This window comes from Nothobranchius furzeri, chromosome 3 (assembly GCF_043380555.1).
Source record: "Nothobranchius furzeri strain GRZ-AD chromosome 3, NfurGRZ-RIMD1, whole genome shotgun sequence".
In the NCBI taxonomy this organism is placed as follows: Eukaryota; Metazoa; Chordata; class Actinopteri; order Cyprinodontiformes; family Nothobranchiidae; genus Nothobranchius; species Nothobranchius furzeri.
Window position 1 is genome coordinate 79956034 of NC_091743.1, and position 16094 is coordinate 79972127.

General features: G+C 39.4%; 2 protein-coding genes across 2 annotated transcripts; both read right to left on the reverse strand.

The window, feature by feature from the left end:
• Nucleotides 1-4793: 4793 nt before the first annotated feature.
• On the reverse strand, nucleotides 4794-6774 carry LOC107384601 (trace amine-associated receptor 13c-like). The gene is made up of 2 exons (XM_015957943.3): nucleotides 6602-6774; nucleotides 4794-6447 (listed from the first exon to the last, which is right to left on the reverse strand). Exons 1-2 carry the CDS (start codon nucleotides 6772-6774, stop codon nucleotides 5637-5639), a joined length of 984 nt encoding a protein of 327 aa, XP_015813429.3. The 3' UTR covers nucleotides 4794-5636.
• A 7396-nt stretch (nucleotides 6775-14170) lies between these two features.
• LOC107384592 (trace amine-associated receptor 13c-like) lies at nucleotides 14171-15286 on the reverse strand. The gene is made up of 2 exons (XM_054747571.2): nucleotides 15114-15286; nucleotides 14171-14981 (listed from the first exon to the last, which is right to left on the reverse strand). Exons 1-2 carry the CDS (start codon nucleotides 15284-15286, stop codon nucleotides 14171-14173), a joined length of 984 nt encoding a protein of 327 aa, XP_054603546.2.
• Nucleotides 15287-16094: the final 808 nt, after the last annotated feature.

Sequence of the window (16094 nt, forward strand, 5' to 3'; positions counted from 1 at the left end):
GATCCAAAAGGTGTACAAAGGCTCTGAACCATTTGTCATCCACAATGCTAAAAGGCTGCAAATCTTTAACAATCATATTGACCAGGGCTTCATCAATGTTGTCCTTTCTGCTGTCTACAATAAAATAAAACAAGTTATTTAAACAGATAATGTGACATTAAAACACATACATACTGACATTTACCCTGACTGCTGGCTGCAACTCGAGCAGAAGCTTCATGCTTGGCACGGAAGTGCCTCAACATTGATGAGGTGTTATTGTAAGCCAGTTGTTGGTTGCAGATAACACACTGCACCTACAACACATAACAAATATTATTGAAACAATACGTTTTTATGGGATACGTGATGAAATATATCTAATTTACACATATTAACATTCTCAACATATTCAAATATTTTACTTTTCACATTTCTATTGGATTATTAGGCAGGAAAAATTAGCTCAATTTATGTATCTTTTTTAGAAATAGAGTAACAAAATGAAGATTAGAAAATTCACATAAGGATAGGACATACTAAATTCCATTACACGCACAACCAAACTGAAAAGCTCTCAACTATTATGGGCTGATGTTGAGTTCATGGGTTGAGTTCAAAATATCAAACCATTTCGCACAGCCATTGAAGAGGAGTGGACAAACATTCCACAGGCCACAATTGACTATCTGATAAACTCTATGCAAAGAAGATGTGTTGCACTGCATGAGGCAAATGGTGGTCACACCAGATACTGACCGGTTCTGAGTCCCCAGAGCCCCAATAGAGGAAAAAACCTGTGCATTCCAGGGTGGCCTTTGATTGTGGGCAGTATAAGGTACACCTGTGCCCTACTCATGATGTCGGATCAAAATCTTGATGTGGCACACCTGTGAGGTGGGAAGGATTATCTCAGCAAAGCACAGGTGCTCACTATCACACATTTAGACTGATTTGTGAACAATGTTTAAGAGTAATGGTAATATTGTGTATCTGGAATGAATTTTAGATCTTTAAGTCCATCTCATGAAAAATCGGAGCAGAAACAACGGTGTTGCGTTTATATTTTTGTTGAGTGTAGATACCACACGTACAAAACAAATCCATACACTCTCATTTATCCAAACAACGATTAAAGCAGACAACATCTGAGACAACATGAAACAACAAACAACAAAATAACTAGAGTAGCGTTTCTTATTCAAGGCTAAACGCCCAAAGGCCAGGCCAAATTTAAGTAGCATTTATACTTCTGGCCAAAATGCCCAAAAACCAATTTAACTTCTTAGTTATCACACCGGTCCATTAACTTGATCACACCAGAGTAGCGTTTATAATTTTGGCTAAAACGCCCCAAAACCAAGCCAAATCAAAACTGGATCAGCATTTCTATTCAAGGCTAAATGCCCAAAGGCCAGGCCAAATTAGAGTAGCATTTATACTTCTGGCCAAAATGCCCAAAAACCAATTTAACCTCTGGTCACCTAGGATTTCTCTCGGTACCACAAAACAAAATAACAAACAACAAACTTGTCTCACCGAATCTCTCCACTCAGGGCTTGAGTTCGTGGATCCGCATTCCTCCTAGCAACGTCAAGACCCCACGACCCCCCAGCAAAACTCAGCGCTGGAGGAGATTAGGTTGTCGACAGTTCTCCGGCGTCAGTTCTTGGCGTCATGAGGTGATGGGACCACGGCTTTCGAAGGACCAAATAATGTCATGGATTTTATCAATATGTTTATCAATAACCAATTTCCTATAGTGAAGAGAGAAAGAGACAATGAGCAGACAAGTCAAACAGTTATAACTGTGGCATAATGCACAAGGCTAAATGCCCCGAACATCTGTTCACAGAGTTTTTTTTATAGAGACAGGAGTGAGAGAGAGAGAGAGAGAGAGAGAGAGAGCTTGTGTGTGTGTGTGTGTGTGTGTGTGTGTGTGTGTGTGTGTGTGTGTGTGTGTGTGTGTGTGTGTGTGTGTGTGTGAATGAGTTCTGAATGGTATTTGTAGCACAGCTTATGCTTGGGTTGCAATTGCTACCTTTGTAAAAGAGACCAGTATGTGCATATTAATAATGTTGATTCAAGAAAGGAGTTCATTACTCATGGAGTCCCACAAGGGTCTATTTTGGGACCTAAATTATTCATAATGTATATTAATGATGTGTGTGTGGTTCTAGATAAAGTAAATTGTTTGTTGTATGCAGATGACACCAGCCTTTACTGTTCTGGCGACGACCTAAACAAGCTTGTTGATTTAGTTGAAAAAGAACTGGCAGTGTTAAAAGGATGGTTTGACAGGAATAAACTTTCTATGAATGTGACCAAAACAAAGTACATTATATTTGGAAACAGGAACATTAATAATGCAATTATTATAAAAATAAATGGTATTGAAATTGAACAAGTACACATATATACATTTTTAGGAATTACTATAGATAGAAAACTGGGTTGGAAGTCTCATATAGATGATATAAAATTAAAAATATAAAAAAATATAGGACTTATGAGTAGAATGAGATTTGTTTTAAATATTAAATCCCTTCAGATACTCTATAACTCATTTATTTTACCATATCTGAGCTATGGTGTTGAAATATGGGGAAATAATTACAGAGCAAATATTTATCCTATATATTTATTTCAAAAAAAGGTAGTTTGAATAATTTCCCATGCTAACTATTATGCACCAACAAACCGTATCTTTATCCATTTAAAAATTCTAAAATTTTATGATATTATTGACCTGGCTGTAGGATATCAGGCATATCAGGCTCATCTTCCACCTTATCTCCAAAGGATGTTTGAACAAAGGGAAGGAGGATATAGTCTAAGAGGAACTGGGATTTTCAAAAAAAAAAAAAAAAAAAAAAAAAGAATATTAGAACCAATTAAAAAAAAGTATCTCAGTAAGAGGAGTGAGTTTATGGAATAGCCTCGAGGATAGTTTAAAAAATTCATGCTTGTTGAAAATATTCCAAAAGAGTTTTAAAAATAACGCCTTACGTAATTACCAAGTACACCAAAATTAGTTTTGTCACACGTTTATACCTCTTGATTGATTTCAATTGATTTTATTTTATTCGTGTTTATACCTCTTGATTGATTTTGTTGAAATTAGGATGATGCATGTAATAACTGTATTGTTTACAAGTTTATTTAATTCAATTCAATTCAATTCAAGTTTATTTATATAGCGCCAAATCACGACAAGAGTCGTCTCAAGGCACTTCACATAATAAACATTCCAATTCAGGACAGTTCATTAGGCCAATCAGAAATAATTTTTCCTATATAAGGAACCCAGCAAATTGCATCAAGTCACTGACAAGTGTCAGTGACTATACAGCAATCCTCATACTAAGCAAGCATAAAGCGACAGTGGAGAGGAAAACTCCCTTTTAACAGGAAGAAACCTCCAGAGAATCCCGACTCAGTATAAGCACCCATCCTGCACGACTCACTGGGGATCGAGAAGACAGAGCAGGCACACACACACACACACACACACACACACACACACACACACACACACACACACACACACACACACACACACACACACACACACACGCACGCACGCACGCACGCACGCACGCACACACACAAAGACTAGTAATGTTTCTATAGTTATATTGTGATGTCTTAGTAAATATTCTATTTGGTGAAAGATAAACTTTATTGTATTTATCCTAGTGGATCTATAATTAAACAGATAAACTAGTAGTAGCACATCCAACGTCAAGGAAAGCAAAAAGCTTTTGATATTTATGACACTGTTGATTTTTTGTAATGAATTAATGGGTTTTGTAATGAATTAATGGGTAGGCTTAAAAAGTTTATAAATTATATCTAAAGGAACTGTTTAATTTACAAGAGGAATTTGTACTTGTGATAATTATCATTATGATCTTTATTAGATAATTATTTTCCTTTTCATGTGTTTTATATGTATTGATATGATGGAAAAATAAATACAAATACAAAAAATACAAAGACATTGATTCATTTACCCTGTGTCTCCTGATGACAACGCCAAGAGAGGGCATATAGAGGTTAAAAAGTACTGGGCCTAAAACTGAACCCTGGGGCACACCACATGTGATGCTGTGGACCCCAGAGGAGCTCATGATGGTAAGGAGCTCATGTGACCCTGCAATGAGGACACAAACAACGAGCATTTGGATGGGCAGCATCAGCTGGGGCTACCACCAGACTGGAAATAGCACTATCCACACGCGTCATATGGTCTTAACTAGGGATGAGTCTTGTTTTGGTCAATTCATGTAGGGCAGAAAATAGGTTACTGTCACTTTAAGAAAAAAAGCAGACATACGTAGTGGGGCTGTTACGTCCAGCCGAGCGTCGTGAGGTGTAGAGCAACGTGGTTTCTTACCATAGCATTGTTTGATTTAAACCGAGGAAAACTCCTGTAAGATTACAAGCTGTTGTATACATTTTTTGTTATCTTTTCATCGGAGTAAGGTGGAAGCTTGTCTCCTCATCATTAAACATGCACAAATAAACCATAAAAAAAAAATAATTTCCCCAAACTGCCTTTGTTCTAGACTACAATGTGTGCATGACCCCTGAGCAGGGGTAGGCAGCTCTGGTCCTTGAGAGCTGCTATCCACCATGTTTAAATTGTCTCTATGCTTCAACAACAGGGTCATCGTTTATTAAGCATGGCATAGAATCCTATATATTCTCTATATAGAGAAACCTACAGATAGGTTGCACTAAACTTGTCAAGAAGAGCTTTTGTCCACGCAGCACCTTCAGCTTAGAAACAGCTGCAGACTGAATGGAAAATGATAGAATGTATTCCATTTTTAGAAGAAGTTTATTTATACAGCACTTTTCACAGACACAATTCACAAAGTGCTTTACAGACAAAAACAAACATACAATAAACAACAATGCAGTAAATTAAAAAGCATTACAACAAGCGTTGGGGAGGAATTTTGGAGAAGAGCCGAAAACTAGAGCTAGGAGACTGAAGGTGAGTTGTGACCATTTGGGGGAGGGTGTAGGTGTCCAGAGGGTGTGAAACAGAAATTATATTAACCAAACAGCAAAACTTGTGTAGTAAAGCATTAGGCTGAGAACTAAATGTTGGCAGCTCGGAATTTCTAAGTAGTGAAAACCAGAATTCATAGAATTTTAGTTACATACGTAACTGTAGTTTTATTTAATCTATGTAACACCCGAGAAGCTGGGTTGGGTTTCTTTTCTGTAAGATTTATTAGAAATAACATATATTTACATTTACAACAATATCATTCTTTATTTACAAACTTGGGTAATGTACTTGCTCATTACAATCAGTGTAGTAAACTTATGTGAAGCACAAGTCAAATCTTAATCTAGTATTTACAAATTTATTTTCACAAATAATTCTAGGTTAGATTCAAATCACTCACACAGACACATGAACGCACACACACAAGCACACGCATATTCTTGTCTTGCATTTGCTGTGAGGACCGTCATTGACTTTCATTCATTTTCATGACTGGATTGTGCCTAACTCCTGGTTTTGTAAAAAACTAGTATCAAAATGGCAAAAGCAATAACTTCATTAAATTCAACTTTCATGTGTTCACAGTGGACTGTTTTGTTGTTAGATTGGTTAGTCAATGATCCAACTCTCTTCACACCACATTGGTCTCCCATGAGCCAGGCTTCAGAATCTGGAGAGTAAGAATTAATTTAACTGATTTCCTGAACCAGGGGTAAAACAGGACATAGATCAGAGGGTTTAGAGTGGAATTAAAATAGAACAAGAGAAAAGTCACAGATGAAGCACTGACCTCAACATCCTGGGCTGCAAGTACAAGACAGAAATATGGACAGGTACATAAAAGAAACACAACAACAACAACACCAAGAATCATGGCTGCTTTCATCTCAGACTTCTTAGCTTTAAATCTCACTGAACCATGAAGAGTGACAGCTGCAACCTGAGAGCGCATGGAACGAGCCTGAGACACAGCCACCACAAACACTCTTGAATATAAAACTATAATGACAGTTATGGGTCCAATAAAGGAGAAAAACAGATCAAGAAATCCCTCGAAGTAGTTTAGAAAAACCACACACTCTCCATAGCAGGTTTTAAATCTACCAGGGTTTTGCAGATTTTCCTTCAGCAGAAGGCAGTGAAAAAGAAGAGCAGATGCCCAACACAGTAAAATACACATCTTTGTTCTTTCTGCAGTCACTTTGCTGAAGTAATAAAAAGGAAAACAAACAGCCACATAGCGGTCAACTGAGATGAGCACCATGGTTCCTATTGAGGCAGCAGTTATGAAGTAATCCAACACAAGGTACATTGCACACATCACGTCTCCAAGATACCAGCAGCCATCCATTTGTATGATTTGAAAGGAAATGAGGAACCCCACCAAGAAATCTGAGACCGCCAGAGAGAGCAGCAGGAAGTTGGTGGGGCTGTGGAGCTTCCTGGAGAGACGAGAGAAGAAACTCACTGCAACATATTTGTCACATGAACAAACTAACCCCATTAATGTAACAAAATATTGAAAAACAAAATACCACAGCAAACACAAAAACTGAGAAACAACTATTTTCCAGAAGATATAAAATATTCCATTACTTAAAGTGTGAGATGGAAATGACAACCAGCATATTGAGGATAACAGTAAGCACAGAGATGGAGGATAGTGTAATATAAATGAGCATGGAGGTAGAGGGAGGACGGGTGGTCCTCCTGCAGGATGAATTGTGCAAATTTGGAAAGCAGAGTTCATTTTCATTAACAGGTTGCATCATTAGAGAGAGAGAGATGGAGATCTGTTAAAGATGACCAGTGTTGTATCTGATTTTATCAAATCATAACAAATGTATTTATTTGTCCTCCCTGGCCCTGGGAGTTTGTGGAGGTGGGACTAGAGAAGTTAGCCTATCTGCATTCGGCCAATCATGCTCCAGATGTCCTTATCAAAAAAAAAAAAACAATCCTTGCTTTTGTCAGTTGTCACGGATAAAATCTTGATATGTCTTTTGTTGGTGTTGGTTTCACAAACCACTGCCTTTCTCACCTATTAAAATGAAAGAGTAGATAATGAACAACCAATCAAAAAGAATAACAGGGAAAAATAATGAAGGGTGCTTGCGTACTCTTTCATAATGATGGGGATGTCAGTTGTGGCTGAGCCACGTCAATGTGCTACTTGCTTTGTTAATATAAAGGCAGCTTTCCTGGGATTATTTAGATACCCTCCACGGTCCCTTTTTAGCCTGCTAGCATATCACAAAGGCAGATTAAAGCTGCAACAGCAAATTTGGAAAACAAATTAGACTAAAACATTGTTTCATGCTTCTTAATAGTCTAACATTGTGTAGCTTTAAACATATTGTGGCGATAAAAAAAAAAGTGGTTCTCTCACATTTGTCTAGAAACCTCTGCAAGTACAACTTTTGGACCAAAAACAACCATTGGGCCATCCGGTGGTTGGTCGTACCCAACCAGCGCAGCTCCCTGTCAGCGCACGCGTAAGGTGGACAGTGAGCTGAAGATAGATCGGGGGCTTGGAGCGCGTCGCAGAACCAAAACCATGCAGGAAGATTCTGTGTGTTCTAAACCCGGTCTCTCAGAGACTTTTCACTTAAAAAATGTTCCCTGATAATGAATATTTGGCTGAATAGCGCTTGTTCCTGTCTCCAACACTGCGACGCATCCACGAGCCTGTCTGAGGAACAGTCCAGAATCTCATATCCAGCTCAGAAAGCTCCTATAGAGACATTTGATTACGCACAAGCAGGTGACCTGTTCACGTTTACGCAGACAATTTTTAAATTTAGAAATGGCTACAGATGAAAATGTGAATAAAATACATTGTAATTAAATATTCCTTAATTAGTTTACAAGCAGAGAGCCGCATCAGATGGATGAAAGAGCCGCATGCAGCTCCAGAGCCACGGGTTGCCGACCCCTGCTTTAAGTTATAACAAAACTAATTTGAAAGATTAAAAAGGGGGGTTGCCAGACTCATCTGCGTCTACTGCAGCAAAGAATGGAGAGGGCATGAGTGGACAGACATCTGACTGTATGGACCATCAACTACCTCTCCAACAGGTCACAGTGGGTGAGGCTTCAAAACTGAATGTCTGAGGTGGTTGTATGTAGTGCTGGAGCTCCACAGGGTACGGTGCTCTAACTCTTTTTCTTCACCTTCTACACCTCGGACTTCACTTACTACATCAAAAGCTGTTATCTCCAGAAGTTCTCTGATGACTCAGCCATTGTCAGCTGTGTGTCTCAAGGGAATGACCTGGAGTACAGGTCAGTCTTCATGGACTTTGTGGACTGGTGTGAGCGTAACCACCTACGCTTGAACACCAGTGAGACAAAGGAAATGGTGATTGACTTCTAGAGAGACAATCCTCCTCAGTCACTCACCAGCAGTGTTGGGCATCTTGCATAAAAAAGTAATCAGTTATAGTTACAAATTAGTTTTTCCAAAGAGTAATTGAGTTAGTAACTCAGTTACCACATTGTAAAAGTAATTGGTTACCTAGCAAAGTTACTGTGATGTTACTTTTATGTTAAGTATACTGTATGTATAACGTCAAAAACATTTTTTAACTGAACAAATAGGTTTTAGAATAAACATTTAAAAAATTTGAAATGTTCGTTCAGTAAGAATGTTCTTATAGATACCTTCAGTAAGAATGTTCTTATAGATACCTGGAATGTTAATTTCTACTAGGAACCTGACTTCTGGCACTCGGAGAGTACAGATACTTCTCTTTTCTTTTCTTTTATCTTTTCCCAAGGCTCTTGTCCTGTCTGTCTACAGAGTGCTTCTCTGCATTCCTCCTGAAAACTAAATTCTTCTTCAATCATGGATTTGGTCAATTGGTCATTCAACGTGATTGGCAAGATTTTTTTTCAACAATAGAACAGAGCGGGAGTCTCCAGCTTGTCCAACGCACCCAGTGGGGCAAATTTTGGATTCCTGGAAGGAGTGGAATATTATATGCCTTTTCCATTTGTCCGTGGAGGATATCGATGGATTTTTGGCCTGATAATTACTGGATTTCTTTTAATTGGAGTGGGATAATTTCTGGTATTTTTGGAAATTAGGAATTTGGGGGCGATTGGAGTGCCACCCATACCCACGGATAGTCTCAGCCGTGTGGAGACCACTCAGACTGAAAAGCTACTCGAGGTGAATCACAAGCTAAAGGTACTAGCTGCGATCCCGGTGTTGGCGTGCAAAATGGATGTGATCTCGGAGAAAGTCGGTACATGGTATGGGCAAGTTTAAACCCAATAGCCGTATTTACTGGGTGACTGAAGACCAGTTAAGAACTGAAGGCAGAGAGGAAATTCCATTCATTCCATTTTATTTATAAAGCACATTTCTACATGGCTGAGGTCAACCAAAGTTCTGCACAATAAAAAGCATAAAAATAAACACACGGGGAGAAAGTAATAAAAGTAGTACAGTAACTACTATAAAATCAACAATAAAAATAAAACAGAGACATAATACAAGGCTAGCTAGGCTGAAGTAAAAGCCAAGTAATAAAAATGAACCTTCAGGCGTGATTTAAAATCAGAGAGGGGGGGGGGGGGGGGCATTCTCACTGGTAGAGGAAGTTGGTTCCAGAGACGAGGCGCCAGGGACGAAATTTTGATTTCAGAAGTGGGGGGGACACAGCAGGCTTGTGCGGATTTGGGGTGGGGGGTGTTATGTAAAGACCCCTTGACACGTCACGTGCCCATCTCAATAATTTTTCCATCCTCAATATATATATATATATCAAAGTTAAAAAATGTACAACTCTATTATTATTTTTATTTATTATCATTATTGAAGTGCAGTTTTGGCTGTTGACAATGGATAGGTCATTGTATTTATTGTTTTTGGGTCTTTTTTGTTTTTGGTGCAACATTTTCTAACAGGGAGTGAGATTCCTTTTTTATTAAATTTTTGTTTGTTATTTTTATTCATTTAGAAGTTCTGGTTCTGGACATTTCAATGTTAAATGAAGGTTTATTTGTTGCATTTTAAAGGGTGTACTTGCATTATTATGATATATTAACATTATATTAGTGGTTATTTTGGTCTAGATAATGTTGACAATGATATTGTTTATCATCAACAATTTGTTGGACAAAATATCGTCCAGCAAAATTTGTTACTTTCCCAGGCCTAGTCAAAAGTATAAAAATTATTTATACATAAACGGTCCCTCCTGAGATCTGGCCATTTGTTCATTTGCTGTGTTAGAGGACATGCTGAACTAATGTTTTACACATGATCATCACCCTAACATTTGAGTGTATAAAAACATATTAAATATGTTTTTTCCCTTATAAGTGTTTAAACAGTTGTTGCATTTCAACACACAAAAAATAAATGGAAAAAATAAGATAAATCTAATGAAAAGTGTACATCTTTGACATTAAGCTTAAAAAAATCTGTTGACGATGATGATACTGTTCATTTTTCAGAGCTTTTTAATGTGAACATATACATTGCAATAGATAAGTTTACAATAAAGTTAAATGATAAAAGTTTTGAAGTTACACTTCTACTACTACTACTACTAGTAATAATAATTATGATGATAATAGTAATAATAAAAAAATAATTATTATAATAATATGAATAAATTGTGTCTGAGGAGTCAGTTATGTGGAGGAGATGAGTTTGTAAAAGTTAGTTTTGAGTATGTTTGTGAAGGAGGAGGTGAGTCTTAGCTTAATGCAGGGGTGTCACATGTTCCAACTTACGTTTTGACTTTGAAAGAAGTCTCTTCTATCCACTTTCGTTTTCTTGACATGCTGCCTCCATGTGCCTAACTACCAAAGACTCACAAATGAACACTTATTCAAATGTTGTGTAATGGAAGCTGAGCTGAGCTCTGATATTACACAGCGTCTAGTTGACAATGTGACTCAGTACCGGTGTTCCCTAGCGGCTCCAAACTAGCAAAACAACGTGAGCACGTTCTGACTGTTTACAACTTGAGTGACAGCAGCAACAGCCAATAATACGTTAGCAAGTATCAGCAGAGCCAATAGATTAGCTTTTGGGCGGGTCTAATAGGAAACCGGTTTCCGTGTCGGTCCTAGTGCTCAACCAAATCCATTTAATGGAGCGTAATATTGTTTTTGGACGGAAAAAAGTGCAGGGGACCAAAACTGCCTTTTGAAAAAGTGGGGGGGACATGTCCCACCCGTCCCCCCCCAAAATTACGTCCCAGCGAGGCGCACAGATTGAGAACGCTCGTTCTCCTCGTGTCCTCACCTGAACACTTGGGACCTGTAACAGGTGGTGGTCTGCTGACCGAATTTGACCAGGTACGTAGGGCTGAACCAGCTGAGTCAAGTACAGAGGCACATAAAGATAGAGTGACTTAAAAACAAGAAGTAAAATGATTTCTGCCTGCCCCAAAGCAATTCTCATCTGAATCTGGCACGCTGGTAGCCTTGAGCTACGAGAAGAAAAAACCTCCACGAAGGAATGCAGACAGATGCTGTGAAAACCTGCCCCATCCCCTGCCTTTGGATTGGTGGTCCAGCCTAGCAAGGTACCTCCTGAAGGAGGTGTGTGTGCTCTTCATGACCTTGATCTCCCTCCCTGCATACAACAGTGATCAAGGGCATGCACTGAGGCTGTGGCTCGTGGGGGAAACAGGTTCCCTGTTTGCTGTTTCTCACGGGATCGGGATAGGATGGGGTGAGTCTGAGTCACTCACTCTGGCTCGTCCAAGATGGAGCGGGCTCCGAGTGCTCGTGCATGACTGAGTCATCACTGTTGTGGCTGTCAGATTGCCTGACAGCACTGCTGCGCTTCATTCAATCACATTATAGTAACGGAGTGTAGCACCACTTGCACAGTAAGAGTATTGCAACTATGGAAAAAGTAATTATTTTAATTACTTTGTTACCTAAAACAGAATGCAGTTAGTAACGCTGTTATATTTAAATGCCTTTACTCCCAGCACTGTTAACTAGCAAACATTCAGAGTGCAGACGTCAAGGTGGTGAATACCTTTAAGTACCTGAGTAAACTGAACTGTCCCACAATACTGATGCTCTGTATGAAAAGCGCCAAAGCTGCCTCCACCTCCTGAGGAGGCTGAGGTCTTTTGGAGTTAATTCTCATCTGACTCTTTTTATAGTTCTGTTGTTGGCTCAGTTATTCATTCAGCTGTAGTCATTTACCATTTAAATCCAAACAATAAAGATCATGATAGCATGATTTTAGCATATATTTGGTAACTGGGCCTTCAGTGCCAGTTTATTGAACTAATATGATGTTACAACAGTGGCGGACTGGCCAGCTGTGAATTCTGGAGACTACCAGAACGTCCAATAAGTTCTAGTGCAGTGTAGGGCCTTCCCCCCACCCCACCTGTCGGAGATCCCCCAGGCTGTGGGAATGCCCAGCCTTTCACCCATTGCTTTAAGAGGACCGGTACAGCCACTTCTGATTTAGAGTTTTTCTGGTCATTTATTAATCCAAATTTCCGAGATTTCTAATAATATATCTGTCCGTCCTCAAGCATCAGCCATCCACATCCACCCAGCGCCTCCCCTCCCGATATGTCAGACTCGTGCTCCATTAGGGGCCACATTTTGCAGACAAGGTGCATGACTGCCGTGAGACATGCTGCGTGTACAGCACCTTCAGTCCATGCAGGAAAGGAAAACAGTGACTAGTTATTCCACACCGTGCACCTTCCTGACTGATAGCAGCAGCATCTGACCAACCAGTGGTTAAATGCTCCGACAGCAGGTAGATCCATATGGAGCTGCATAGATGGCACCCAAACAGAAATACATTGAGCAAGCACAAGAAATAAAATGCCAAAACAAGAGGAGTGTGTTTCAGTTAAATGTGGGTATGTTGGGGAAAAAAAAACAAAAAAACTTTGTGTTCACAAACATCCCAGCTGCTGGAGATCATGACACAGAATAGAGGATAATGCTGTCTGGATGTGGACTCACTAATCGTGTTTTATACTAATAAAAAAGAAAGAAGGTCGTAGAGTTACTTTCTTCAGGAGGTTTCATTAAGATTTTTTTTTACGAACATCTGTCATCATGCAGCAGCTTGCTGCCCCCCTTAAACCGGGACTACAAAAGTAATTCCTTTCCTGTTACTATTCCCGCTAGACCTATTAGCATTCCCGATTCCTTCGGTGAACTGCTCATAGCTCCTAGATTAAATCACCTGTCTGTTTTCATCCAGCGCTCTGAATTCTGCATTTGGGTTCACTGACATGCTACAGCCTCTTTCTCTCCTGTTCTTCTCCACTGATCCTGACACCCACATGCTTGAGCTGTAACTGACATTGTCCTGATACACTAACATCAGTGCTATATGTGCAACACCTGGATGCAGCCTCTTCTCCTGGAGGAAAATCTGCAAAACCCTGGTAGATGTTTGTGTCCTCTATGCTGTTTCTTTTTGGAAAATCAATTATCTATTTTTATTCACTACCTTAATTGCTGAAGGTTACAATAATAACCTACTGCCTCTGTGTATTTACTTGTATTGTTTTTCTCTAAGTCTATGCTGCCTTAACAAGTACATTTCTCCACTGTGAGATCAATAAAGTCTATTCTATTTAAGTCTCACTATACAGGGCAGATTCCTACATATCCACAAGTTGTGCCAAATAAAACTAAAATATCTGAAAAGCTAAACTTCAGATTTTCAGATTATTTTGAGAAAGAGGAAAGGAAGCTGAAGAAATTGATGTCAAATATGTGCATTGTATGCAAAGGTTGGGTCATTAAACCAGTACAAAGACCGATATTTTCCAACATAAAATTTTAATGCTACTATGTCATATTCATACATTTGATTTTATTTGCAGAAACTCACCAAAAACAGCAGTGCAAAATGATCTGTATCGCACATTTTGTGAAATGAGCAACATTTTTTGAAAAACAATCAATTAATATCATGTATTATTACTGCAAACTTTGCTGCGTTGTTTAACTTTTCCCTTTTAAGTCTTGTTGATATATTTATGAAGCAATATGAAAACGAAGAGCATCTCACATTTTTACAAAGTATTTCTTACTATTTGGCATCAAAAAACAGCAGAAGGAATACCATACATTTTTTAGGGTTCATGAAACTGGCTTGCCCTTGTCCTTAACATTTCTGAGTGAGAAGTTTATTTTCTCTTCTCACACCACATTGGTGTCACATGAGCCAGGCTCCAGGATCCGGAGAGTAAGAATTAATTTAACGGATTTCCTGAACCAGGGGTAAAACAGGACATAGATCAGAGGGTTTAGAGTGGAATTAAAATAGAACAAGAGAAAAGTCACAGATGAAGCACTGACTCCAGTATCTTGTGTTGTAAGTGTAAGACAGAAATATGGACAGGTACATAAAAGAAACACAACAACAACAACACCAAGAATCATGGCTGCCTTCATCTCAGACTTCTTAGCTTTAAATCTCACTGAACCATGAAGAGTGACAGCTGCAACCTGAGAGCGCATGGAACGAGCCTGAGACACAGCCACCACAAACACTCTTGAATATAAAACTATAATGACAGTAATGGGTCCAATAAAGGAGAAAAACAGATCAAGAAATCCCTCGAAGTAGTTAAGAAAAACCACACACTCTCCATAGCAGGTTTTATATCTACCAGGGTTTTGCAGATTTTCCTTCAGCAGAAGAGTCTGATAGAGAATAAAACACATCCAACACAGTAAAATACACATCTTTGTTCTTTCTGCAGTTACTTTGCTGAAGTAAAAAAAGGGGTAACAAATGGCCACATAGCGGTCAACTGAGATGAGCACCATGGTTCCTATTGAAGTAGAAGCAGCAATATAATCATAAACAAGGTACATTGCACACATGAGGTCCCCGAGATACCAGCAGCCATCTATGAGGATGATTTGAAAGGAAATGAGGAACCCCACCATGCAGTCTGAAACCGCCAGAGAGAGGAGGAGGAAGTTGGTGGGGCTGTGGAGCTTCCTGGAGAGACGAGAAATAAAATAATAATAACCATTGTTTACTGTAGCATTTGAATTAAACCAAACAAAATAAATCACAAACCCCAAAATATTATTGAGAAACGTTTGGTTGAGTTTTAAATCATTAATTTACCTAAAGTGTGAGATGGAGATGATGACCAGCATATTAAGAGTAACAGTAAGCAAAGAGATGGAGGACAGTGTAATATAAATGAGCATGGAGGTAGAGGGAGGCTGGGTGGTCTTCCTACAGGATGAGTTGAACAATTTTGGAAAGCAGAGTTCCCCTTCTTCAAGAGTCTGCATCATAAGACAGTGAAGAGGACATAACTGACATGAATCCTGCCAGAATCTGGAATGATGTTATATCGGTTTTCCCTCACTCTTTCCCCACCCTGTTTCTGGAATATTGCAGAGGTTGGCCATCATTAATCAGCCCACAAGCACTGGGATTGGTCTTTTTTTTTTTTTTTTTACATATTCTTGTTAAGGCCTTCCTTTTCAAATTGTGAAAGGGCATTAACTCTTGGTTTGTAGTGATTTCTTCAATCCATACCCCAACTGAAACCTTCTTTCCATCAATCCACTTTACACCCACTTGTTTTAGTCTGTGTCACAGAGGTACCATCAAGACCGGAGGCTTTCCCCTGAAACCACCACCACCTCATCAACACTCACTAACACCATAATGGAGCAGGCGGAGAGAGACTAGGGGTCTTAGCACACTGTTTTTGCTTGGCTTCCTGGGGCTGGAGGCTAGGAGGGAGATCTGGCCGTCTGGTTGGGGTCTGGGGTGGTGGGTTGCTTTGCTCAGCGTTGGGCGGGGGAGCCTGCTCATCAGCACCCCAGCAGAAAGGGTCAAACTCTTGGAACCGGTAATGGTTGTACCCCATGTGCAGCAGTACCGGGACCAGAGTGAATAGGGTTTGTGTGGGGAGCATGAGTGGGTGTCCGGCGTGCATTTTTGCAAGTCTTTGGTTGTATGTGTATGTGTGAGCATGAGGGAGGGAGTGTGTGACTGTGTTTGTGTATGACTGTATATGTCAGGTGGGGCCTTTGACTCCTCCCTTCTCCTGGGACTTCTTGTGATGATATAGATCTTCGTCTCCCCTCC

Bases quoted from the DNA above. Each gene is read 5' to 3' on its own strand.
- LOC107384601 (XM_015957943.3), bottom strand. From the start codon at position 6,774: ATGCAACCTGTTAATGAAAATGAACTCTGCTTTCCAAATTTGCACAAT. The intron at 6,448-6,601 runs GTAATGGAATAT...TCGTCTCTCCAG, and splicing joins ATTTCCATCTCACACTTTAA to GAAGCTCCACAGCCCCACCA.
- LOC107384592 (XM_054747571.2), bottom strand. From the start codon at position 15,286: ATGCAGACTCTTGAAGAAGGGGAACTCTGCTTTCCAAAATTGTTCAAC. The intron at 14,982-15,113 runs GTAAATTAATGA...TCGTCTCTCCAG, and splicing joins ATCTCCATCTCACACTTTAG to GAAGCTCCACAGCCCCACCA.